The following is a 27,287-nucleotide window of genomic DNA, read 5'->3' as shown; positions in this document are numbered from 1 at the left end:
CAGTGGCTTAATTACTTTAATGATTAAGCTGCTTCTATTGGCCAAATTGGAATCCTGATAGCATCATCTCTGTCTCTTGGCCCCCACATCTTTGCTCCAATTCAACTTATTATCGAGATATCAAAGAAGATGATAGGTTTAATTGGAGGGAACAGTGTACAGATGTGGAGGGCAAGGGACATTTATAGTTATGCTATCTCAGAACAGTTTAATCTCGAGCAGATCCTGAATCTCTTCCTTGTGGCTGTAATTGGTGTGTTTTTGAATGTGTTGCCCTTAGTACTTGTACTTAGAAGGGGACAGAGATTATTGAACCAGGCAGGAAGGGTATTAGGTGAGCAGAATTCTCTGTTGCTGCCGGCAACACACACTTGCTCATAGGTTTCCCGACGGTGTGGGGTGGCTTCAATGAGAAATCCTATTGACCAGCGGCGGGAGGAGAGAATCCCGCTGCCAGCGAATGGTGTGCCGCCAAGAAACACATGGCTGGGGGAAGGAGATTCCAGTCCCAGATCTTTCTTGACAAAATCTGATCTCGAAGAATTTTGTCAAAAATAAAGGTCATGAACAATGAGAATTCCCCATTGTCTCAGTATTACTGCTGGTTGAATTCAGGGAAAAAGGCTAATTCAGATGCAGGATAAATTGATCCCTGAACTCATTTCATGGAATCATAGAATTTACAGTGCAGCAGGAGGCCATTCGGCCCATCGAGTCTGCATCAACCCTTGGAAATACCACCCTACCTAAGGCCACACTTCCACCCTATCCCTATACCTCCATCCTGTCCCCGTAACCCCCACCTCACCTTTTTTGGACACGAAGGGCAATTTAGCATGGCCAATCCACCTAACGTGCACAACTTTGGACTGTGGGAGGAAACCGGAGCACCCGGAGGAAACCCACGCAGACACGGGGAGAACGTGCAGACTCCACACAGACAATGACCCAAACCAGCAGGAATTGTACCTGGGACCCTGGAGCTGTGAAGCAACTATACTAACCACTGTGCTACTGTGCTGCCTCTCTTTATAAGAACTTTTAACAGGAGTTTGATGTATGGACAAGGATAGGCAGTCAGGGTGGGACTCACTGACTGATTATTTCAATGCATTGGAATAGTATTTTAATACATGTTTCAATGAAAGTTGGATCTCTGTGATTGGGTGATTTTCTTTCTTTTGTTGTTCTTGTTCAATTATATTTTTAAATGAACGAACAATGTTACCCAAAATAGATTTCTGTATGGATTTCCTTCCGGATCATCAAGTGGAATTGAATTGAACTGAATTGAAGAGAACTGAATTGAATTGGGTACTTACAATTCCTTAAGATTCGTTAATGTCTTTATTGAAACGGGAAATTCATCCAGATGGTTGTAGTTCAAATCTCTGCAGGAAACAACAAATATTAAGAAATGTAACAAGATCATCTGCAGTCGCAATCAGAATGAATTTAGTTAGATTGCAAATGAATGTGTGATGGTGCAGTCATGTGATCAACATTTCATGCTTTAAGAGCTTCATTTCACTTAAAGCTTTTAATACACATGTAGCATCGCAACAATAATCATGCAAATTTTAGTTGAATCAAAGGATCGGATGAATTTACACATTTTTAAAAATTTGGCGGTCTTTTGAATAATTGAGGAACATTTTTAGTCTTGGTGCATTAAGGAACTGTCATCCTTCAAAGGTATATCAAGTTGTAGTGGGCAAAACACTACAGGGCGCGATTTAATGGGAGAAATACTCAGTGCGATACGAAGTACGACTTCCTGGGTGCTTCCCGAGACGTCTGCCGGCATCTAGCGTGAATTAGGGCTTGAATGATCCCCCATGGGCTTCGCAGCAGAAACAGCCGTCCTGCCAGCTGGTTTGCCTGGTCCTCGCCCGGCAGCTCCCTGCTAACAAGGGGGAGCAGCGCATAAACACCTCCGAACACACTCCAGGCAGCACACAGACATGTCACCATGGAGACCTGCTCCACGCTTTGGGGACGCTGACCTGGCAAGGCTGCTGGACGATGTGGAGGTGAGGCGGGTCACCCTGTTCCCCTGGTTGGGGGTCAGGGGATTATCCACAGGCCGTCAGTGACGCCTGGGAGGCAGTGACAGGGGCCGTCAGGTCGGGCAGCGTGACCAGGAGGACCTCAGTCCAGTGCAGGAAGAAGACCAACAACTTCCACCAGGCCGCACAGGTTCGTTGACACTGGCCTCCTGGCATCAGTCCAGCCTGCCACCCCCTGACCACCCCGCCCCCTATCTCCCCACGGTGCGTGCAAGGTGACGTGTCTGCCATCAATTACCCCCTGGACCTGGGACGTCCTGTTGATGGTAGAGAATCCTGCTGCCCTGGCACATTGATGAGCTTGGTTAAGCACAAAGTTTATATAGTCAGCTGCATGGGCATATAGGGCATCCGTGACTTTATGAATGCACTTGTGGGCTGTAGGTTGTGATGTGACACGCAAGTTCCTGCTCAAGCCCTGGAATGAATCGGTGGGGTAAAAGTTCAGGGCTGCAGTGACCTTCACGGCCACCAGGAGCGAGTATCCACCCCGCCAAAGGGTGCTGAGTCCGCAAGGACATGGCACAGGTTCCACGCCATCCCCTTGTTGAGACGGACTCTCCAGCGGCACATGCTGCCCAGCATCTTCTCAAACGATCAACGACGCCTGTTGCTGGCCTTCGCCTCCTGGTCTCTCCCAGGCCTGATGGGTGGCCGGGTCTGCAGGATGTGCAGCGGCCCCCTACACATGTGGTGCCGCCTTGTGCCTGCGTCGACGCTGTTGTCGCCGTCTGCGGTGTCTGGCCGCCTGGACTGCCCCCAGCACCTCGAGGGCAGCCTCCGCGGGGTCACAATACCATCCATATTGTTACATCTGCAACGAATTGGAGAAGGTGAGAGACCGACAATCAGTTATGGCTTCCACCCCGGGACCCTCAAAGCATCAAGCCTCCCGACCCTTAGGTGCCCCGCCTTCTCTCATAGTGCCATCCAACGAGCCGGATGTGCTGGGGGACCGCACCCTGAACACATATCCCAGCCACTGCAGGGGCCCCTAGACCCCGGACCCAGACCCCTGCAGGGAACATTCGGGGGACCGAGCTCAGGTACCCTCCCTGATCCGCACACTCACCCTCAGGTCGCAGGACTATCCCCAGTGCTGAAGCTCAGCTCCAGAGTGCGTGATTGGTGGCTGCTGGCACAGTGGTGCTGATGCCCCCAGGGTCCAGGCAGAGTTTCCAGGCCTCAGAATTTGATTGGAATGCGAGGCAATAATACTTGTCTGAGACATGGCACGTGTACCCACGAGAATCCACTTGAGAATATTTTGTTTATTAAACGATCAACAGTACATTCATACAAAAAAATGAATAGAAACGACTCAGCAATCCATATATCCAACAAGGAAAATGAACCGCGCCACAGCTTTTTGCTGCAGAATATCGAGACAAACACCATGCCACAACAGTGCATTTATACAAAGAAAACCAAACACACTTTAAACATGAAGCAGCCAACAGTACAATGAAGTCACCAGCATTCGAACTGACCTGCCGTTCTCTCCCCCTCCCACAGATCCCAGCAGTAGGTTTGTATCAGTGGAAAGTCACCCAGGGGTAGCGTTACAATACCCTGGAAAGGCACACCGATGCCGAGCACATCAGAAGAGCGAAAGAGCACCCCTTCCCCTTCTCTAGCGCTACTAGCAGGTCATCTTGCCTCCTCTCTTTCCTCGTTCCAAGTCGCAGGAGCAAATCAGGCTGCAGCAAACAAACGCACGGCCTCCAGGCATTAAACATTAAACAATAAAATAAAGTCACCAGCAATCTGCAAAATCATTGCAGCAACACTTCCAGCAAGTTGCCACAATGAATAAATCTGCCTCTCTCTCTCCCCTTCCCACATCGCCCAGCGGTAGACTTGCATCAGTGGAAAGTCCCTCAGGGATACCGTACCAATACGCCAGAAAGTTCCACCGACACACAACACGTCAGAAGAGCGAAGAGTACCCCTTCGCCTTCTCTAGCGCTGGAGTAGGTCACCTTGCATCCTCGCTTTCCTCACTCCAGCCCACAAAAGCAAAAGAGGTGGCAGCAAACAAACACACGGCCTCCAGGCATTAAACATGAAACCATCAACTCTTGGGAAGAGAATTACAGCTTTTGAAATGGACAGAACAAGGAACCAATGAATTTGTCTACAGGAAAATCAGAGTGCAAGTTACCCCTGGGCTGATAGTTTTTTCTTTATAAAAATTTGTTCATGGGATGTGGCTGTCGCTGGCTGGGCCAGTATTTGTTGCCCATCTTCGAGGGCATTTAATAGTCAACCACATTGCTGTGGGTCTGGATTCACATGTCGGCCAGCTCAGGTAAGGACAGCAGATTTCCTTCCCTAAAGGGCATTAATCAACTAAATGGGTTTTTACGACAATCGACAATGGATTACTGGTCAGCACAGACTTTTAATTCCAGATTTTTATTGAATTCAAATTTCACGACCTGCCATGGTGGGATTTGAACACAGGCCCCAGTGCATTACGCCAGGTCTCTGAATTACTAATCCAGCGACAATACCACTACGCCACTTCCTCCCCGAAAGTGGAAGTGAGCAAGTGGAAATTGAGCAATTATGACCACTGGAAAAGGCAGGACGCTGGTAACAATAGAAAATGCCAGATCAGGAAAGTACAAGCCAAATGGAGAAGGACTGGACGGGTGGACAACATGAGAAACTGGAGGTGGAGGGAGGAATGACAGTCACACGCAGAATTGCAGTGAAGAGAGAGAGATGAATTTCATCCCTTGTCAGGGGAAGGTGATTAGGTTCTGCCTTGTTGGGGATAGTCATTCGCTGGCATATTTATGGCATGAACGTAACTCGCCAAATATCAGACCAAACCTGAATGCTCTCCATGTCTTGCTGCATGACCTGCTTCATCATCTGAGGATTGGCAAATGGGACTGAAACACTGTTAAATTATCTGTGAATATTCCCATATTTTTCCTTAGGCGGTGGAATGTCATTGATGAACTAGTTGAAGATGAGGAACTCCAGCAGCGATATCCTGGGGTTGAGGTGTTTGGCCTCTAGCAACCATACATTTTCCTTTGTGCCAGCTATAACTCTTACCGGTGGAGAGTTCCCCTGGATTCCCACTGACTGTAGTTTTACTGTGATGTTCCTGTTATGAATTCAACTCACCCCGTGTCCCTGGGAGCTAAATTAGCCGTCTGTGGAGATCGTGGGTGAGATTCTCCATTTGGGAGGCCATGGGCAAGATTCTCCGTCCTGCCAGACCCGTTTTCTGATGTGGTGCCCCCCCCCCCCCCCCCTCCCCTCCCCCCGCCGGCAGTGGGATCATCCGTCCCGGCAGCCAGTCAATGGGGTTTCCCATTGTGCCCGCCTCCATGTTGTCGGGAAATCCGTGGACGTGAGTGCGCTGCTGGTGAAGCGGAGGATCCCGCTGATGGAGAATCCCACCCCATGTTCTCTTCTCGGAGGAGAATTGCTTTCAGCAGACAGTTCAGTATTCCTCGCCATGCAGATTTACGCGTGGTAAGGAATGCAAGGGATTCCCACTATCGGGCCATCATTTTGAGCAGGTGATCTGATGGTGAAGTCCCACGGCCAGCCACTCCCCACCGCCCCGCCATACACACACCGCAAATCAGCCCACCACCCCTGGATTTTCTCCCTAAATAGGGAGACCTCCACAGGGACCCCCTAACGAAAGGAACCCCCACAGGGACCCTCTGAATACAGAGACCCCCCCCCCCACTGGGACCACATAATAGGAGAGACCACCCCCACAGGGTCCCTGTAACTAAAGTGACCCCCCCCCCCCCCCACCCCACCCCACCCCCCACCACCGACACAATCAATTTTGAAATGCTGAGCTGGAAATTGACTGAACTTAACTCCCTTCGATATGGTCGATGTCTGCAAACATTTTTTAATTTTTTTATATATATTTTTTTTAAATTTAGAGTACCCAATTCATTTTTCCCAATTATCGGGCAATTTAGTGCGTTCAATCCACCTACCTTGCACATCTTTGGGTTGTGGGGGCGAAACCCACGCAAACACGGGGAGAATGTGCAAACTCCACACGGATAGTGACCCAGAGCCGGGATCGAACCTGGGGCCTCGGTGCCGTGAGACTGCAGTGCTACCACTGCGCCACCGTGCTGCCCGGATGTCTGCAAACATTGTGGTTACAGCAGTTAGAGCGAAGAAGATGAATGAAGCAGGGCTCACAGCTGGTTTGTGGAAGTTGTCAATCACAGCCCGCGAAATGAGTGAGCTACTGGATCTGAAGGGTTCAAACACAGGTCACAGCTGTTCTTTTTTCAGGAATGGACATGTTGTGCTTCCAGGTGAGTGTTACAACTGTAATTTTTTTCAGCGCCCCTGTATGGACTGCTCTCCAGCTTCCTTCCAGACAGGCATCTCATTTCTGGGGGAGGGGGGGTCGGTGCAGGAAAATCCCTCTCATTACGGGATCCCTGTAGTTAGGGGGTCCCTATGTGGGTCCCTCTACTTAGGGGGATTCGTGTGAGGCTACCCCTAGTTAGGGGGTCCATGTGGGGGGTCCCTCTACTTAGGGGGACCTGTGGGGGTTCCTGTTAGTTAGGCGGTCCCTGTGGGGGGCCCGTTTAGTTAGCGGGTCCATGAGATGGTCCTTCTAGTATGGGGTCCCTGTGGAGGTCCCTTTAGTTGGGTGGTCCCAGGGAGGGGGGTTCAGGGGTCCTGGGGGAGTCTCCAATTTTAGGGGCTCCCTGGTGGGGGAGGGGCGGTCTGGTAGAGGAGGTGTGGGCATTGTAGGGGGGTGGGGAGAGGAAAGGGAGGCCCTTGGCTGGACTTTGGTGGCAAATCTCTTAAGGAGTCACCCTCTGGGCCCAGCGCGAGGTTCACGTTTGGTGAGACCTGTAGTAATCCCCGCCCACTTGATTCCCAGTCCAGAGAACTGGAGAATCACAGAAGCTCAGAGATTCTGGAGCCCGGCCCACGAAGTGGATGCCATTTGCATCCATTTATATTCTCCCGATGGCACGTGGCTGTGAATCCCGATCCCACCACCAGTGGGGGACCGGAGCGTAGCGGTCGGTTTGGCGCCTGGCGCAAACCTCAATTTCAGCCAGATGCCCGATTCTCCGCCCGATCGCAGTTTGTGATCCTGGCGTCCTGGCATCGTGGAGCAGAGAATCCCACCCTGTAACTGTTTAAAGTACATGATATTCCAAGGCTTGTTACATTGGTTCCTGCCTCTAACAAGGTGGGGCACTCTGGTAGTGTTTTAATAGGTCACAAGATCAGTTCAGACTCTTAATGAGGCAATCTGCCAGCCAGCAAGTGTCACAAAGACAGAAGGAACAGAATTATCTCCCAGTTAAGTTAAAAGAAAGGAGCACACGACTTAAAGACGAGCTGCAGGGAACAGACTTGACGTGAAGGGAGAAAGGTGCTCCTGTGAGCTGTGGTGTTTAACATGGTCATATATCTGAAAGTGCTTGTCAGCTAATGTTTGAACCCAGGGAGAAAGTAACTTGGAAGGTGAGATTGAAACACTGCCAGATGGGCCATTGTTAAAGTTTGAGTGGGAGTGACGTTTGGAGAGAATTCCAAAGCAGGAGCTTCAAATGGGGAGAGTATAAGATAGATTTGTAAATTGCTTTATTGCTCTGAACTTGCATGATAAAGTTTATTTATGCTTATTGAAAACCTGTGGAATTTTGTGACTTTATTCACTTGTTAAGCACTTTGAATCTCAAACGTTATCTACTTTAAGCAAAATGTTACTGGTTCCCAACAGGATCTTTCCCCGTATGTCCTGGGTCTGGCTAAAGATTCTGACACTGCACTCAGTCAAACATTGCCTTGATGTCAAGGGGAGTCACTCTCACTTCACATCTCAAACTTAACTCTTGTCCATCTTTTGATCAAGGCTTTAATGAGGTCTGGTGCCAAGTGATCCTGGTGGAACCCAAACTGTGCATCAGTGAGTAAGTGACATTTGATGGAGCTGTTAATGGTTGAGAGTAGGATGATGGGGCAGTAATGGACTGAATGGATTTGTCCTGCTTTTTGTGGACAAGGTATACATGGGCAATTTTTCACTTTGACAGGGAAGCCCGTGTTGTAGCTATATTGGAACAGCATGGCGAGGTTGCAACTAGTTCTGGGAACAAGTCTCCAGCACTATTTTCAGGATGCTATCTGAGCCCATAGCTTTGTTGTATCCAGTGCACTTAGATGTTTCTTGATGTCACGTAGAATGCAATTGAAAAGAGTACAGAGGTGATTCACAAGAATGACTCCAGCGATAAAGATGTAACTACGAGGATAGGTTTGGGGTGGTTATGACTGTTTCCTTGGAGAACAAAAGGCTGAGAGGAGACTTGACAGAGATATTCAATATCCTGAGTGGTATGGACAGGGTAGATAGTGAGAAACGGTTCCCACCCAAGAGAGCATCAAGAACTAAAGGTCACAGATTCAAAATAATTGACAAAAGGAGTAAAGGTGATGTTTTCAGCCAGAGGGTGGTTGGAGTCTGGAATTAAAGTCCTGAGAAGGTGGGCAGCATGGTGGCACAGTGGTTAGCACTGCGGCCTCATGGTGCCAAGGACCCAGGTTTGATCCCAGCTCTGGATCACGATCTGTGTGGAGTTTCCACATTCTTCCCGTGCTTGCATGGGTTGCGCCCCCACAAACCAAAAAGATGTGCAGGGTAGGGGGATTGGCCACGCGAAATTGCCCCTTAATTGGGAAAAAAATGAATTGGGAATTCTAAATTTATATATTTTTAAAATCCTGACAAGGTAGTGGAGGCAGGTTTGATCGAGGTATTCATAACGGAATTGGATTGCCATCGGAAAAGAAAGAATGTGCAAAGTTATGGGGATAAGGCAGGGCAGTGGGACGACATAGAATGCTTTTTCAGAGAACTAGTGCAGACTCAATGGGTTCATAGAATTTATCATAGAATTTACAGTGCAGAAGGAGGCCATTCGGCCCATCGAGTCCGCACCGGCTTTTGGAAAGAGCACTCCACCCAAGGTCAACATCTCCACCCCATCCCCATAACCCAGTAACCCCACCCAACACTAAGGGCAATTTTGGACACTAAGGGCAATTTATCATGGCCAATCCACCTAACCTGCACATCTTTGGACTGTGGGAGGAAACCGGAGCACCCGGAGGAAACCCACGCACACACGGGGAGGATGTGCAGACTTCGCACAGACAGTGACCCAAGCCGGAATTGAACCTGGGACCCTGGAGCTATGAAGCAATTGTGCTATCCACAATGCTACCGTGCTGCCGTGGTTGAATGGCTTCTTTCGGCACTGTAAAGATTCTGTGGATCGAATGGCATGATGAATGGCTTCTCTGATACTGGGGGCCTTTGGAATTGACGGAAATAATTCCCTCTGCAATTCTGTCTTAAGATGGTTTTCAATGCTTCAACCTCACCTTTTGCACACTGTGCTAGGTACCCTAATCATGGAGGACAGGCATGTTTATGAAGCTTTCTCCTCCAAATAGTTGCTTAACTATCCTCCACCATTCACAACTGGATGTGACAGAGGTTTGTTCTGATCTGTTGTATTTTGGGATCACTTAGATTTGTCGATAACATGTTGCTCCTGCTGTCTGGCATGCATGTTGAGTTTTCACCAGATCATTTGGAATCTTATTTTTAGATGCACCTGGCGTTGCTCCTGACAGCTTGATGGCAATGTTAGAATGAGGGATATGCCAGGCCACGAGGTTGCAGGGTGAGATGGAATACTGAAAATGCTATAGATGGCCCATGGCGCCTCATCGATGTCCAATCTCCATGGGAACCGCCGGTTGATTTTTTTTTTTAACAACTATTGAAAACAAAGCAAGTGACAAAAATTTGCCATAGTTTGCATCCAGATTTGTCGGAAGCATTCAAAAAATCTCCATTGGAATATTGCCATCGGCCTGCTACTAAAGTGCCAATGAAGGGAGCCATTTTGTTTCACTACATGGGTGAAATCTTCCCAGTCGCACGGGGGATATCTTGAAGTCAGGCCCGGCAGGGATTCAGATACATTAGCGTAGATTTAGCGGGCCAATATGTTCCTGCCTCCAGACAATTCCACAAGACGTGGTGCTGTGTGCTCTGTTTCACAGAGACATGGCTCACCCCTGCCTCACCGGACTGTGCCATACAACCTGAAGGCTTCTCAATTCACCGGGCGGACCGCACGGCTACATCCGGCAAAGCGAAGGGTGGAGGGGTTTGCCTCCTCATCAACTCCTCCTGGTGCTTGGATGTGGCGACCCTGGCGACCTACTGCTCCCCAGACCTGGAACACCTGACCGTGAAGTGCCGCCCATATTATCTTCCACGTGAGTTCACTTCAGCCATTATCACAGCGGTCTACATCCCACCCCAGGCAGAAGTGAGGAAGGCGCTGGATGAACTATACACAGTTATAAACAACTACGAAACAGAACACCCGAAGGCCTTGTTCATCGTGGCCGGAGACTTCAACAAGGTCAACCTCAAGAGTGTACTGCCAAAATTCCACCATCACATCTCCTGTCCCACCAGGGGCGACAACACTCTTGACCACTGCTACTCAAAAATCAAGGGCACCGACCGTTCCATCCCCCGATTGCACTTTGGGAAATCAGACCATAAGACGGTGCTCCTTCTCCCGGCATACAAGCAGAAACACAAGCGGGAGAATCCAGCTAAGAAGGTTGTGCAGTGCTGGTCCGAGGAGACAGAAAAGCTCTTACGTGACTGCTTAGAGACAGTGGACTGGTCCATATTTAAGAACTCAGCGACTAACTTAAATGAGTATGCCACCACTGTCACAGGCTTCATCAGCAAATGTGTTGACGATTGCGTGCCAAAGAAAGCAGTACGTGCATTCCCCAACCGGAAACCATGGCTCAATCGCGAGATTGACTCCGTACTGAAGGACAGATCTGAGGCGTTCAAGACAGACGACCCTGACCTATACAAGAAATCCAGGTACGACCTACGCAAAGCCATCCGTGATGCCAAGAGAGCATATCAAACCAAGCTAGAGTCACTGACATACTCTCGGCGGTTGTGGCAAGGACTAAACAACATAACGGGCTACAAAGCGAAGCCGAACAGTATCTCTGGCAGCAGCGCACCCCTCCCCGATGAACTCAATGCATTCTATGCTCGGCTCGAGCAGGTAACCAACAATCCGCTGGCGAGTGCCCCAGCAGCCCATAATTCACCCATACCCACCATCACAGCTTCCGAAGTCAGATTGGCCTTCCTGAAAGTGAACCCTCGGAAGGCGACGGGCCCGGACGGGATCCCTGGTCGTGCACTCAGAGCCTGCGCGGACCAGCAGAGGTATTCACGGACATCTTTAACCTGTCCCTACTCCACTCCGAGGTCCCCACCTGCTTTAAGAAGACCACCATCATACCGGTACCAAAGAAGAACCAGACAACGTGCCTCAATGACTACCGTCCAGTGGCCCTGACTTCAGTCGTAATGAAGTGCTTCGAGAGATTGATCATGAAGCGCATCACCTCCATACTCCCAGAACGCCTTGATCCACTGCAATTCGCATACCGCCGCAACCGGTCCACATCAGACGCCATTTCCCTGGCCCTACACTCATCCCTAGAGCATCTCAAAAACAAGTACTCCTACATCAGACTCCTATTTATTGACTACAGCTCCGCCTTCAACACCATAATCCCAGCCAAGTTCATATCGAAGCTCCAAAACCTAGGACTTGGCTCCCCACTCTGCAACTGGATCCTCGATTTTCTGACCAACAGACCACAATCAGTAAGAATGAACAACAACACATCCTCCACAATAGTCCTCAATACCGGGGCCCCGCAAGGCTGCGTGCTTAGCCCCCTACTCTACTCTCTGTACACACACGACTGCATGGCAAAACTTGGTTCCAACTCCATCTACAAGTTTGCTGACGATACGACCATAGTGGGCCGGATCTCGAATAACGACAAGTCCGAATACAGGAGGGAGATAGAGAACCTAGTGGAGTGGTGTAGCGACAACAATCTCTCCCTCAATGCCAGCAAAACTAAGGAACTGGTCATTGACTTCAGGAAGCAAAGTACTGTACACACCCCTGTCAGCATCAACGGGGCCGAGGTGGAGATGGTTAGCAGTTTCAAATTCCTAGGGGTGCACATCTCCAAAAATCTGTCCTGGTCCACCCACGTCGACGCTGCCACCAAGAAAGCACAACAGCGCCTATACTTCCTCAGGAAACTAAGGAAATTCGGCATGTCCACATTAACCCTCACCAACTTTTACAGATGCACCATAGAAAGCACCTATCGGGCTGCATCGCAGCCTGGTATGGCAACTGCTCGGCCCAGGACCGCAAGAAACTTCCGAGAGTCGTGAACACCGCCCAGTCCATCACACGAACCTGCCTCCCATCCATTGACTCCATCTACACCTCCCGCTGCCTGGGGAAAGCGGGCAGCATAATCAAAGATCCCTCCCACCCGGCTCACTTACTCTTCCAACTTCTTCCATCGGGCAGGAGATACAGAAGTCTGAGAACACGCACGAACAGACTCAAAAACAGCTTCTTCCCCACAGTCACCAGACTCCTAAATGACCCTCTTATGGACTGACCTCATTAACGCTACACCCTGTATGCTTCATCCGATGCCAGTGCTTATGTAGTTACATTGTACGTGTTGTGTTGCCCTATTATGTATTTTATTTTCTTCCCTTTTCTTCCCATGTACTTAATGATATGTTGAGCTGCTTGCAGAAAAATACTTTTCACTGTACCTCGGTACACGTGACAATAAACAAATCCAATCCAATCATCACCGCCAGAGGTTACCCAAATGCAGTAGTGGGTGGCCAATTGGAAAAATGAACTGCCTGTTTGTGGACAGGCGAGATGGGGAATGTTGCTGGGAATTTCCCTGTGGCAGGTAGCCTCCAGCATGATGGCAAAACATGGCCAGGTGCCTGAAGGTGGTTTGCTGGTGATAGGCCGGAATGGGGAGGGGAGGATGGAGGGTAGCCGCCAGGGGCTGCTATTGCAGCACTGATCAGCTGGCCATAGCTGCAGCTTTTCCTCTTTTGGGAGCGGGTCAGCTGTGACCAGATGTTATTTTTGAAGAATTCTAACTTCCTCAGCGGGTGCTTCAAAGTGGAGGGGCCCTCGTAGTCCCCATCCTGCAGCAATAGTTCCTACCTCTGCTGGTAGGGCTTGACTCCTTCCAAAGCTGCAGGCCCTCTGCTTGGTCTTTAATTGGCGGGTGGACTCTGAGGTGGTGAGGAAGAGTCTGACCCCAGCAGGATCTCCCAACAGGCACGCTGGCAGCAAGTGTGGGGTTGGGATCTGGAAATGGTCCTTCCCTTCGAATATTTTCAAAGGGAACAAAAGTCCTGCCCCATCTTAGCAAATATAACACAAGTGGTCATTCGATGTTGCTTGTGGATTTCTGGGGCGAGATTCTCCGACCCCCCCGCCGGGTCGGAGAATCGCTGGGGGCTGGCGTGAATCCCGCCCCCACCAGTTGCCGAAGTCTCCGGCACGAGAGATTCGGCGGGGATGGGAATCGGGCTGCGCCGGTTGGCGGGCCCCGGCGCTGGATTCTCCGGCCCGGATGGGCCGAAGTCCCGCCGCTAAAATGCCTGTCTCGCCGGCGTAAATTAAACCACCTACCTTACCGGCGGGACAAGGCGGCACGGGCGGGCTCCGGGGTCCTGGGGGGGGGGGGTCGCGGGGCGATCTGGCCCCAGAGGGTGCCCCCACGGTGGCCTGGCCCGCGATCGGGGCCCAGCGATCCGCGGGCAGGCCTGTGCCGTGGGGGCACTCTTTCCCTTCCGCCTTTGCCACGGTCTCCACCATGGCGGAGGCAGAAGAGACTCCCTCCACTGTGCATGCGCGGGAAGCTTTCAGCGGCCGCTGACGCTCCCGCGCATGCGCCGCCCGGAGATGTCATTTCCGCGCCAGCTGGCGGGGCACCAAAGGCCTTTTCCGCCAGCTGGCGGGACGGAAATTCGTCCGGCGCCGACCTAGCCCCTCAATGTTGGGGCTTGGCCCCCAAAGATGTGGAGCATTCCGCACCTTTGGGGCGGCGCGATGCCTGTCTGATTTTCGCCGTTTTGGGTGCCAGTTGGCGGACATCGCGCCGTTTCTGGAGAATTTCGCCCCTGTTGCCCAAACATAAAATTTAATTAAAACAGAAAACACTGGACAATCTCAGCAGGTCTGACAGCATCTATGGAGAAAGAAGGGAGCTAACGTTTCGAGTCTGAATGACTCCTTGTCAAAGCTGGAGAGAATTGGAAATAAGATCAGATTTATACTGTTGTGGGGGGGGGGGGGGCGTGGAGCAATGGGGCTGGATAGAGGGCCAGGGATAGGTGGAGATTGACAAGGATGTTGTGGACAGAAAGACAAAGGGACTGTAAATGGTGGAGATAATGACTAAGGAGGGTGCTGATGGTGGCACATTGTGAGATTAAAATGTGTTAGTGGCATTATCTCCACCTATTGCTGACCCTCTATCGAGCCCCAATGCTCCATGCCACCTCCCCCGGCCACCATCCCACAACAGTATCATCCAGACTCAAAACGTTAGCTCCTCTCTCTCTCCACAGATGCTGTCAGACCTGCTGAGTATTGTCCAGGTTTTGTTTCAGATTCTGCATTCGCAGTAATTTGCTTTTATAAAATTGAATTAACTTTCTTGGCGAGCTCGCAAATTCACAACCAGAGATCTCCTTCTGAAATGAATCTTTCATGCAAAATATTGCACAGGCCTTGCATTGTAAAGGTAGTGTTAATAGTCACAAACGGAATCAAATGTTCTGTTCTGCTTTTTGGTGTTTTGCTTTGTGAATGGGCTGGAAGAAGTCTTCAATTGCTTTGAAATTATGTTTATGCGATGTTTTCAGATACAAGCTTTGAAACCAGCACAGGGTAAGTTCTGTAGTTTTTGCTCTGCATGTATTGCTTAAATGGCCCAAATATCTGAAATATTTAGGACCAAACTGAGATAACAATTAGGTTGTACCGTCATAGTTGGCAAACATTTTTATGTCTACTTATTTGACAGTGAGTGACTAATTAGACTTCCCAAAATAGCTTATTTTGCAGGAATGAATAGAATATCATGGCTGGGATTCTCCAAGCCTCCACGCCGAAATGGCGCTCGGCGTGGGGGTGGAGAATGGGGCCTCCGTCCCGCGATCGGGTCCGACCCCGGGACGCGATTCTCTAGCGACCGGAGTATCCCACCAGCCGCGCGTGTGCGGTCGACGCGGCGCCGGTCGGGGGCCGTTTAAAGAGGCCCCCACAGCGATTCTCCGTGGTCAACCGGCCGAGTTCCCGCCAGCGTGGTTCACGTATGGTTCCACGCGGTGGGAGCTCTGACTCGTGGCCGCGTTGGCCGTCCTAGTGGGGGAGGCGGGGGGATCAGGCTCCAGGGGGGCCTCCACGATGGCCAGGCCCGCGATCGGGGGCTACCGATTGGCGGGCGGGCGCGATCTGGGGGGGGGGGGGCTCCGCCATATTGCGCAGGCCCAGCGCGGAAGCGGCTGCCATGGATGCACAGACCCGCGGCTGGCAGTGCAGGGCCACGTATCGGCACCAGAGCTGCGTGGAGTACTCCGGCGCCACGCTGGCCCCCTGTGGGCTACAGAATCGCTGGGCCAAGAGGCCCGTTGACACTGCCGTGAAACACTCCGGTGTTTACGCCAGCGTCAACACTTAGCCACGTTTTCGCAGAATCCCGGCCCATATTCTACAAGTATTAAATCTGTATATAGTTTGTCATATCCTCCGTGCTCATGGAATTTCCATCATTGCTGGCGAATTGCCTGTTTTCAAAAGTAAAAACAGAATCATTGGAAGTACATTGTTAGGTTGGGTTTCACTGTAAAAGATATGTTGATTCTTCAGTGATCTTTGAATCTTTTCTCTAAATTTAACCTGTTTTCTTATATACTTTGAAAACATTCAAAAAAAGGGGGGAAACATATCAGAGGTCAACTTACAAAGTTTCCAGGCTGTGGAGACCATCAAAGCATTTCTTTCCCAGGGAGCGGATTCGATTATTATGGAGATGCCTGCGGGGTAACATTAATGGCACAGTCAGGCAAAGACAATGCATGCAGCAGGCTTAAACAAACGTTTTTAGAATTGGACCTTCAGCTTCAGCCATTCCAAACACTCATGCTATCCAGGTCATACAAAAACTACCGATGTAAATGTTAGGTACTACAGCAATATATGTACATTCAAAATTGGATTTACACCGTCAGGTTTAAGGTTTATCCAGAATTTTCTGTTTTATTACATTAAACCATTACTCCTTGTCGAGAAAATTCAACCCCCCCCCCTCCCCCCTCCCACACCCCACCTCCCCCAGGTCTATACAGTGGCTCAAACTCTGTCCGGACCTCACTTTGTTAAATTACCAATTTAATGAGTGAGTGGTTCTCGCTCGTTTTGAAACATGTTAAAAGATTCACATCAGGCGTTGCTGTTTCATAGCCTAGGCTAAAATCAGATATCAAAAGCCTGTGATTTTTCACGCCAAACAAGAATTAGACTGCTAATGTCATTAAACTTGCCTTTCCCAGTTGTGTGAAAGGTTTACACCCAGAAAGTGAACCTTCCCTTCCTCTTTCGAAATCCCAGTGAAGCCTGTTTCTGTTACAGGGTTTCAGCACTTTGGAATTGATTTTTTTTCTATATTATTTATAGGCCTGGGTCACATTTATTACAAATCAATTTGGATGTGCAGCTGTAGGGAATTAATCGTGGAAAGCTGAAATAGCCTCTCTGAGAAATATTTTGATTATAGGTACAGCATGAAATTAAAATGTAAATCTCATTACAGGTAATCAATCTGAACATGAAATCATTGATTAACTTTACAAGTACATTTCAAAAAAATGCCTAGACCATCAAAGCTCATCTTCCTACTATTCAAACTCTCAGCAAACTTCATTTCAAAGTCTTCAAGTTTCTCTGGGGCTATAAACGTCCCTGGTGGAATATACCAAATATTTATAATCCTTCAAATAATTACTATTTTCCCTTAATATTTCTGTAACATTTAAATTAATTTCAAGTAATTTTGTGTTCTGCATCCTTCCCCCACCTGTCTTAATCTGAAGAAATATTTTGTATTTGCTTTATCTGTTCAATTTAATAAATGTATACCTTGCTGGAGCCTTCATTAATCTTCCCAGTCTATGGGCGGGATTAGCCGTCCCCCACTCCTGCGCCGTGTTTTCCGGCGGCAGGGGTGGCTCACTCTTGGCTGCCGGCGGCGTTTTACGGTCCCACCGATGTCTGTGGCGTTTTGTGTGGCTCACCTGTCCCACCGCCGGGGAACCTACCGCGAGGGGGTTGGTGTTCAGCGGGACCAGTGGATCCTGCGAGCAGGAAGGGTTGGAGACAATCCTATCTTATGTTTAAGCTTCCCTAATGTGGAGATGCCGGCGTTGGACTGGGGTGAGCACAGTAAGAAGTCTTACAACACCAGGTTAAAGTCCAACAGGTTTGTTTCGATGTCACTAGCTTTCGGAGCGCTGCTCCTTCCTCAGGTGAATTCCCTAATCATTCCCTAATCCCTAATTCCCTAAGCTTCCCTAATCATTCCTTAGCAATCTTCATTTTATTTTTATTTTTTTCTCGTTAACGTTTGTGTAAATCATGAGTTTTAACATCAAGGGAAACTTAATAAAGCTGAACCGATAATTTTAGGAGGGAGTTAAAAGACGAGCAATATTTTTACAACCAGTTTGTAACTCCAATGCAATTAGAATCCCAAATTTCGAGCGCCTTCGGGTTCTGCTCCCCAGAGAGATGGATTATGTTTTTTTTATGATGCATTTTCCAGTTCCTTCTTTTTGAGGCTTTCTTCACAATATCTGTTAGACAACAAAACTAGCAGCCAACACTTAACCATTGCTGCCCTGTCTGGTATAGAAGTACTCTGGGGGCAAATTTGAATGACACTGTTGCGGAGGTGCTGTTCAGTCCCTACATATTATTCGCACAAAGGCGTTCACTCATCTGCCCAGCTAGTTCATACAGTTAAATTGGTAGATTAACACCTCAATTAATTTTAATCTTCAAGTGATATCATGAGAGCGACGGGAATAACTTGTTCTTCTCCTCTATTCCCTGCCTCCAAGGGAAGTTACATCACCTCCGATCAATGCTTTCTCTTTCCACACTGCTAAAGTCACGATCTTGCTATGAGAGAAATTATCCACCTTTACATTCCTGGCTGAAGCGGCTAAAAGGATGCCTCAAAGTCTTGTTGTTCTGGCCCAAAGACTTTCAAATGCCATTCTTGCATATTTTGTGTTTCAGATTTGTCACATTTCATACAGGTTGACCTGTTCCAAGGCTGGTCAGTAGTTTGGTGTGAATGTGCTTGACCTACAACTAAGCTGATTCATGATGCGGAGAAAAAGAGGGAGATTACTTCTCAACATTGAGAGAAGGGACTGTTTCAAAAAGGACACTGGAAGATTCGCCCTGTTGGGGCAGGGTGAAGAGATCCTGTGAGAGCAAGGGGGGAGCTTGGGACTTCATACACAAGACAACATTCGTGCAGAGAGTGCAGTGCAATAAACACGGCATGGGATTTTAGGTTGTTTTGAGAATTTTATGGGGAATACCTTTTCTGCATTTTGTTGAAGTTGATTTTAGTTTCTGAGAATAAAAGTCTTCAAACACAAAATCTCGTAGTGCAATCCTTTGTATTGGTCACTGGGCAGGTCTCTTTTCAAAAGTTATCAGTCTCTCCAGGCATCGTAATAATATGGAAAACTAGCAATCTTTCTAAATAATACTTAATTGAAACACATTGCCTGTATATTGTAAATATTAAACCACAGGAGGTCCATACTGCTGTAACTGTTTTATAAACACAGCCATTCAGCTCCTCTAGCCTATTTTGCTTTCGTTAGACCTTGTCTGATCTCTAATTCAACTCCATTTTCTCCAGATCCCTTGACATCCTCACCTAACAAAAAAGCAACGGATACCAGCGTTGAATATGTCAATTGACTCAACATCTGCAATCTTTGAAAGGAGAGATTTGCAGATTCCTGATATCCTTTGTGTGAGATATGGCATCACTCCTCACTGGGCTAGCTCGAATTTTAAACTCAAGCTCCCCACGGAATCTGTGCTGATGGTGTACCCCCTCCCGCTCCCCGGCACCTCGGCTACAATGACGTTCCTGAGTTGCAATGATCAAAACTGACTGCAAACGTGCCAGTGAAGATTTAACCAGATGTCATTCCAGATAGCAATTGGTTTTGTTTCTTACACAGGGCAGAATTTGTCAGAGTGCTGGGCTCTAACTGAAAGTGTATCTCTCCAGATGCACAGCCATGTTCTCAGACCATGTTCTGGCACTTGATGCCATCTGCTCTACAGAGATTGGGGCACCATCTTTAAAGGACGCCATGAACAGCACTGGAATTAAACTCCCCCACCCCCCTCAAATGGACAGGAAGGACCATTAAACAAGCTTCAGGGCAACCCACCATGGAGGTATCGGGGGTTCTCTTCACCACCCCCACGCCACAGAGATATTGGGGTCCGAGGAGTGGCAGTCACAGTCAGCTCCCGTTTCCTTGCCTCAGCTACACAATTCTCACCCAACCTTCTGACTCGTGCATAGTGAGGAAAGTGCAGGAGGTATCCCGAGGACTTCAGTGCAATGAAGCAGCATCAGGGGGAAGAGAAGCCAAGCCCCCTTTTTTACAGCACTGGCTGCTGTAGAGCAGGAAAGTTCAAAGGTTCCAGCCACCTGCAAGATTGAGGGAGAAAGTAAGCATGAACGGTAATTGGGTAGGATTAGTTAAGGGGGGCTGGTAGGATGGGTCGAGAAGGGTAGGTGGTCAATAAGTAGGGTGGGTGGGAAAGCCGGGACATTCAGTGGGGTTGGGAGAGTAGTCAGGAGTGTTGGTAGAGTAATTGAGGGAATAGTTCGGTGGTGGGACGCTAGCCGGGCATCCACTGTGGGGTTGCGGGAGGTGGGGACGGTCAGTCTTATAGTTATCCAGGAGTTAAAAGTGGTTTTAATTCTTCTAACATATGTTAAGACAGCCCAAATCATTAAAGCCTTTGATTTAAAACAGAGTATTTCATGATTCCCAGTGCAGGGTAATTGTCCATTGGAAGTTTGAAGTTCCTGGGCAGTTGCATGGTAGTCCTTGCATGGGAACATTTGGGGGGGTTGTTGGAGGGGTGCGGTGCCTCAGCACCCCTTTGGGTTAGGCCTGAGTACAACCCCCGCACCTCTGGAGGTCGGAGGTTCTGGACCCATCTTCACGAGAGGAAAGGTAAGGATAAATAAACGCACAAACCAAGTGGCATGATTTTGCAGACTGTGTGTTGAATCACTCCTCCAGGATAAAATTTTGTCTGACCATTACTCACTCAAGCCTCAGCTATTGTTTCACATGACTCCATGGCATTGTGACATTGTATCATGAATCAATTCAGGTATAAACTCCCGCAACCTCACAAATTATCACTCAACAAAGGTCTTAAAATACTTGGAATTGTCACCTGTACAGAATACAAAGGTAAAAAAGGGCAGCTGTTATGGGAGGCTGCAACTTAACATAAATTACAGGAAAACATTTTGGTATCCGTCTGCCATTGTTCAATGGCATGAAAGACTATCCTTTAAACATAGTTTAAGAGATCAAAATCAAAATGTTCAGTCAAAACAGTTACCAGAAGCCTCAGTTGTTACTACTTGAGTGACTTCAGATCATTGAATCATCCCATTACAATTAGTGAATGCCGCAACGTTGTTCTGTGCTGAAATGTTAGCGTTGCAAATACTTTCTAGGGATCACTAACACGCTTGAGACTGTGCTAATAAATGGAAAATATATATTTAAGCGTACTAAATATTTGTGTGCGTCAAACTGGACTCAAACATTGCATTCAGACGCCCTTACTAAGATGCAGTTGGATGAAAGTTATCAGACAGGATTTTTCTGTGGGCCCCAGTTCCCTGATGTCAGGACTAAATGGGTCCTGAGCCTGCACTCACAGGGAGCTAGACCAGCAGAGTTATTTTCCTGGAGGCAGCCACCTAATTGGCCTCAGCACTTGCTGTCTTATTAAGGAAGGCGGGCATGTTCCAGATGCAGCTGGTCCAAACACAGGTCTGAGAGCTCAATGCCAAGGGAGAGGTAGGTGCTACTGAGGCAAGTAGGAGACTGGGAGAGCTCCTCAAAATGGAGGTGTAATAATAATGAAATAATTTAGAGGGGGAAGGCGGCAGACCCCTTGCATCGAAAAAAGTCCTACGAATTGGATCATTGGGGGAGTGTCCGTCCTGCCTGTGGCTCCTCTTTGGATGATGGAGCCCCTGCCTCTTCATGCAGTGCCACAGGGAGGTTTCCTCCATGGAGCTGGAGGCCTTCCCCCTTCAAAACCATCCCTAGTTGGCACCTAACCCCTTAACTATTCAAATTGCCTGTTCTCTGCTGGAAAACTTGCCCAGTGATGGGAATGTGTTGGGAAACTGTTCTGACCCATCTGCCCTATTGCAGAGAAGGTACACTGGAAACATCAAACTTATTTCTAATGACTTAACTTCCTGTTCAGCTATAATCAAGCCTTTGCAGTAACAGGACGTAGCTGTCTCTCACCATATTCTCACTAAAATAAGGCATTTCAGGTTTTTAAAAAAAGATTACTGCATAGGGTAACTGTCCCAAGTATTACCTGAGCGGTAATTTAAAATAACATGCATAAAGTAGAGCTTTAAATTAAATGGCAACATTCATTGTTTTGCAAGATCCGAAAATATTTTTGTGCACAAATTCAAAACAAACTAAAAGCATTTGAATTCATGTGTACTGTTAAACAAAATCTCTGCATCGCTCAACAATTCTGGCATGCTAAAGTGAACTGAACTGACTGCTCTCTTCCAAGCTGTTTAGATTGGCCACAAGATGGGTCAAATGATTTCTACATTTCACGGTACACTTAGTGTCGCTATTATTTGTTTATTCAAAATAGTACCATATCTACATAGAAATAACTTCAGCCATTATGCATGTTCAACAGTGCAAACAAAGCAACATTACTTACAGAACAACCAAACTGGAAAGGTTCCCAAATGCATAGTCTGGGATATGAGGAATTCTGTTCAGGGCCAAGGTCATGGCTTGTAGGCAAGGTAAACTGCTCAGAGCTTTGACTGGGATATCTGCCAGGGCGTTGTCATCCAGCCACAAATGTCTGAGTGAAACTAGCCCGTTGAAACAGTTTGGTGGCACAACAGAGATATGGTTAGCATCCAGTCGCCTAGGAAATAAAAAGAGTTGAGGTTTATTTTCTAAGCATTATTAGCTTGGTATCAAACAGACCCCAGGGCATTTTTCCAATGTTTTGTCAATACAACAGTAGACATATTTTAAGAGAATAGGTTACCCTTTGTTGCTTTTTTGAACCATTCTGTTCTGTCATTTGTACAAGTTACATGGTGATGGTCGCTTTTTGTGTCGTGCCAAGTGGGACTCCCATCCTTCACTGCCAGCCAATCTGATTGGCTGACAGCTTCATCAGAAGAATTTATTTAAAGTACCCCTTGAATTATTAAAATTCGCATTGTTAACATTGTTAGCAATTTAAATATATGGATCGTTAGGCTAATCCATTTTTTAAAAGATCATTCGTGGGACATGGGTGTCACTGGCTGGGCTAGCATTTGCTGCACATCCCTAATTGCCCTTGAACTGCTGGGCCATTTCAGAGGACATTGAAGAGTCACATATAGGCCAGACTTCCTGACCTGCCCAAATCCTCCCTGCCCAGGATCTCGGCCTTATCTGTCTCTGGGATCTATGGGACTCCATCTCTTGCAATCCAGCCAGTGCCAACTAACGCGCTCTTGGTGCTGCTGGGGCTGATGGAGCTACCGGCCAACCTGATTGGACAGCGGTGAGGGTCGGAAGTCCCACTCAGTCCATATTTAGTCTTCCCACAATGCTTTATGGCTGCAGGACGGGCCGGCATGCAACAGGTCAGCTCCGCAGGGACTCTGCTTCTGGGAGTGGAGAGACCTCCACCACCCCTCCCCCACTACCCCCTTCATCCCATCCCATTGTTTCTATCCTCAGTGCGCTCAAGTAATTCACTACCTTTCTGACTTGAGCATCTCTGTCTTGCCTAATTATGAAAATTAGTCCCCCAATAAACCAACTTTGGTTTTGCTACATCCATCTCCAATATCTGAAGTAATGAATTCTGTTAATTGATGCTGCTATCTGAAGGCTTGCAAACATCTCCAAATAGTGTTACAACCTAGATTATTCCTTGATTCTAACCATAGATTTCCACTGTTTTCCCTTAGCCTTATCCTCTCCAGCAAGATTGTAATAGTCGTCTGCTTGTACAGATCTTGAGTATTGCTGAAAAAAGAGAAATACTATCAAAGTTTTTTGCTTTGCACTGATCAAAAAGCTCAAAAAAAATACCAACATTAAGAGGAACAAATAATAAAAACCTAGGACAGACATTGCCTAGCCCATTCTCGATGGCAATGCCTTGACCAATCAAAGTTGACTTGCCCGGTTTGAATTTGAATGAAAGCTTGGCAGATAACAACTCTTTGCTGCACTCTCCATGGCAACACCTCCACTAGCGTCCTCTTGCCAACCAATCAGCAACTCTCTTCTCGGGCAGTATAAGTTGTTGTTCCCCTTACATTAGTAATTCTTGCGCGATGTCCTGATGAGTGCAAGAGGAAAGGTTTGATAGCATGTCTCTTTTTTCAGAAATATTGTAATAGTATCATTGAAATCAATAAAACCAACTCTCTTCCTCTCCCAGTTTCCCATCTTTTCTAAAGGTGTCAACACATGGAATATTTAATTCTCAATCATGACCAGCTTGCAGCCGTGCCTCATAAGAACATGAGAAATGGAGCAGGAGGAAACCACATGGCCCATCAAACCTGCTCCGCCATTCAGTATGATTAGGCCTGATTTTCTGCCTGAACTCTACTCTCTCGGCTGCTCCCCATATCCTTTGATTTTCAGAGACTCAAAAATCATTAAATAAACTCAACTGTGGAGCAACCACACCCGCCTGGACCCCAAACAGTTACAACCCCTCCTAATAAAGAAATTACTCCTCATCTCAGTCCTAAAAGTGTGGCTGGAGCTTTCAGGCCCTGCACGCGGGGCGTGGGGGAGGTGGGGGGGGGGGAGAGATCTTCTGGTTCCGCCGATGGCGCACCCTCACCACGGGTTTCACAGCAGCAAGGGGTGTATTTAATGGGAAATCCCATTGACAAGGGGACCAGAAGATTCCGCCGCCGGCCAATGGTAGACCCCCTCCGCTGCCGTGAATCACATGGTGGCTTGCGCGGAAAACCCCTCCCTATATATCCAATTTTCTCAGCGTTTCATCATTGGAAAGCCGTCTCTTCTCAGTTTAGTGAACCTTCGCTGTACTGACGCCAATGAAAATATGTCCTTCCTTAAATATAGAGACCAAAACTGCACAAAGTGTAAATATTCCCCCATTTAAAGCACGTTTCAATCGCATGTTTATGTTTTAGCACAGTTTGTAAATTAGGGACATTTCCCATTTTCATTTTACTGTGGTTGCTGCCACTTCCTTCCATGAGCCTCCCACTCACTGTTACCCTCCCTGACCCTCCCGCCTGCTGCTATCCTTTCAAATTCCCCCACTTGCCAGCCCTATCCTCATATTCTCACTCGCCACTTTCCTCTACAACACCCAAACCCTGAATGAAGGCTCAGGAGAGGGGCGTCGAGAGGTAGGGAGTGAGAGTGGCAGGCATGGAGCTAGGCGAGAGGCAGGAAGTGGTGAGCAGGAGGGTTAGGAGATGGAGGAGGAGGGTTGTTGAACAAGAGGTTCAGGGGAATCAGCAGGTGGGAGGGTCAAGGGAAGTGGTGGGCTGCAAATAAATTCTATTAGTAACAAGTTATCGAGAGTTAGAAAATTAGTAGGAGTTAGTAAAGGTCAGTAAGAGGATTTTTGGGTCAGTTTGGTTCAAGCAGCCAGTAGGTTTATAATGTAAAATTACAGGTCAGAAATGTAACCATTGCACAGTTGTTCAAAAAGGAAACTGATTTTCATTTTACATACTTCTGTTTATTTGCTATTTTTAAAAATGTCACTAGGAGTTCCAGCCGAGGGCCAGGCCATAAACCTACACAATTGCAGCAAGACTGCTGTACTCCAATCCTCTTTGCAAGAAGGCCAACAAGTCATTTGTCATCATAATTGCATGCTATATCTGCATGTTAATTTGCTGTTACAGGAGTACACCAATCCCTTTCTGGACAGCAACATTTATAAGTTTCACCACTTTCTAAAAATTCTGCTTTTTTATTCTTAATTCCAAAATGAATAGCCTCTAACTTGCCCTCATTATACTCCAACTGTCAACTTGTTGCCCACTCACTTAACCTGTCTATATCTCTTTGTAGCCTCTATGTGTCCTCCTCACAGCTTACATTCCCACCTAGTTAAGTATCATCAACAAACATGGATGCAATACCCTCAGTCTTTTTTTGAAGTCAATTAGGGAGTCTGGCTGGAGTCGGCTTCCTGGTGGCAGACTGTTGTGGGGGGGGGGGGGCAGTAATCTAGGCAGGCTTAGATGCCTTCACTCACCTTAATCAGCAACCTGCCATTTCGAGGCAGGTAACCTTGCTTACACCCCCCCACCCCACCACCACCCTCATCCCGCCTCCAGGAAAATGGTCCAGGGCTGGATGAATATGAGAAGCCAACATATGGACTGGTGGCATCAGATTCAATGCCAGCCTGTCCCTATGCTCATCCCCGAAGGACCTAACAATTCTGCCAAAAATATTTGTTGAATGTCTCTGCCATTTCCTGATTCCCGACAATAACCTCTTCTGTCCCATGGACCAATATTTACCCCAGCCACTCTCCTTTTTATATACTTGCAAATATTTTTTTGCAATCTGTATTTCCACTCCTGCCTATTTTATTGTCATATTTGCTTTTTACCCCCTTAAGGCTGCCCTTTGCTGGTTTCTAAAACTGTCCCAATCTAAGCACATGCCAGACTGTAGGCATCATTAGGTGGGGTGGCAGGCGAACGGGGGGGGGGGGGGGGGGGGGGGTGCCCATGTCAAGATGAAGGCATGTAAAATCATCGGCTCCAACGCACCCCTCCCTGATGAGCTCAACGCATTCTATGCCCGCTTTGAGCAAGAGGTCAGCGAGAGCGAGCCCTCCGCCCCAGAAGCCGCAGATGAACTTGTATCTGAGATCACCACTGCAGACATCAGAGCAGCCTTCTCGAAGGTCAACCCACGGAAAGCCACTGGCCCGGATGGGGTACCCGGACGAGCACTCAGGTCTTGTGCGGTTCAGCTGGCGGGGGTATTGGCAGACATCTTCAACCTCTCTTTACAACAATCTGAGGTCCCTATCTGCTTCAAGAAGACGACCATCATCCCTGTACCAAAAAAAGTCAAGCAACTTGCCTTAATGACTATCGTCCAGTGGCTCTGACATCCATCATCATGAAGTGCTTCGAAAGGTTAGTCTTGGCACAAATCAGCTCCAGCCTCCCAGATTGCCTACAGTTCGCCTACCGCTGCAACAGGTTCTGCGCTCTACCCTGGAACACCTAGATAACAAAGACACCTATGTCGACTACAGCTCAGCCTTCAACACCATCATTCCTATGAAACTCATCTCCAAACTCCGTGGCCTTGGCCTCGGCTCCTCCCTCTGTGACTGGATCCTGAACTTTCTAACCCACAGGCCACAATCAGTAAAGATAGGCAACAACACCTCCTCCACGATCATCCTCAACACCGGTGCCCCACATGACTGTGTCCTCAGCCCCCTACTATACTCCTTATACACCTATGACTGTGTGGCCAAATTCCCCTCCAACTCAATTTTCAAATTTGCTGATGATACCACTGTAGTGGGTCGGATTTCAAACAATGACGAGACAGAATACAGGAATGAGATAGAGAATCTGGTGAACTGGTGCGACGACAATAATCTCTCCCTCAATTTCAACAAAACGAAGGAGATTGTCATCGACTTCAGGAAGCGTAGTGGAGAACATGCCCCTGTCTACATCAATGGGAACGAAGTAGAAAGGGTCGAGAGCTTCAGGTTTTTGGTGTACAGATCACCAACAGCCTGTCCTGTTCCCCGCATGCCGACACTATAGTTAAGAAAGTCCACCAATGAC

The 27,287-nt window shown here is 48.0% G+C and overlaps 1 protein-coding gene across 1 annotated transcript in view; it reads right to left on the bottom strand.

Annotated features, from left to right (window-relative positions):
* Positions 1–27,287, bottom strand: part of LOC140396462 (leucine-rich repeat-containing G-protein coupled receptor 5A-like) — a 205,884-nt gene that overhangs the window by 49,617 nt on the left and 128,980 nt on the right. The window contains exons 5-7 of the mRNA XM_072485108.1: positions 22,154–22,369; positions 16,057–16,128; positions 1,323–1,391 (exon numbers count right to left, since the gene is read on the bottom strand). Coding sequence (XP_072341209.1) covers positions 1,323–1,391; positions 16,057–16,128; positions 22,154–22,369 — 357 coding nt within the window. The remainder of the gene's footprint in view (positions 1–1,322; positions 1,392–16,056; positions 16,129–22,153; positions 22,370–27,287) is intronic.

The sequence above is a fragment of the Scyliorhinus torazame genome, chromosome 19, assembly GCF_047496885.1.
Source record: "Scyliorhinus torazame isolate Kashiwa2021f chromosome 19, sScyTor2.1, whole genome shotgun sequence".
NCBI classification, from domain to species: domain Eukaryota; kingdom Metazoa; phylum Chordata; class Chondrichthyes; order Carcharhiniformes; family Scyliorhinidae; genus Scyliorhinus; species Scyliorhinus torazame.
This window is presented reverse-complemented; position numbering and strand designations above follow the sequence as displayed.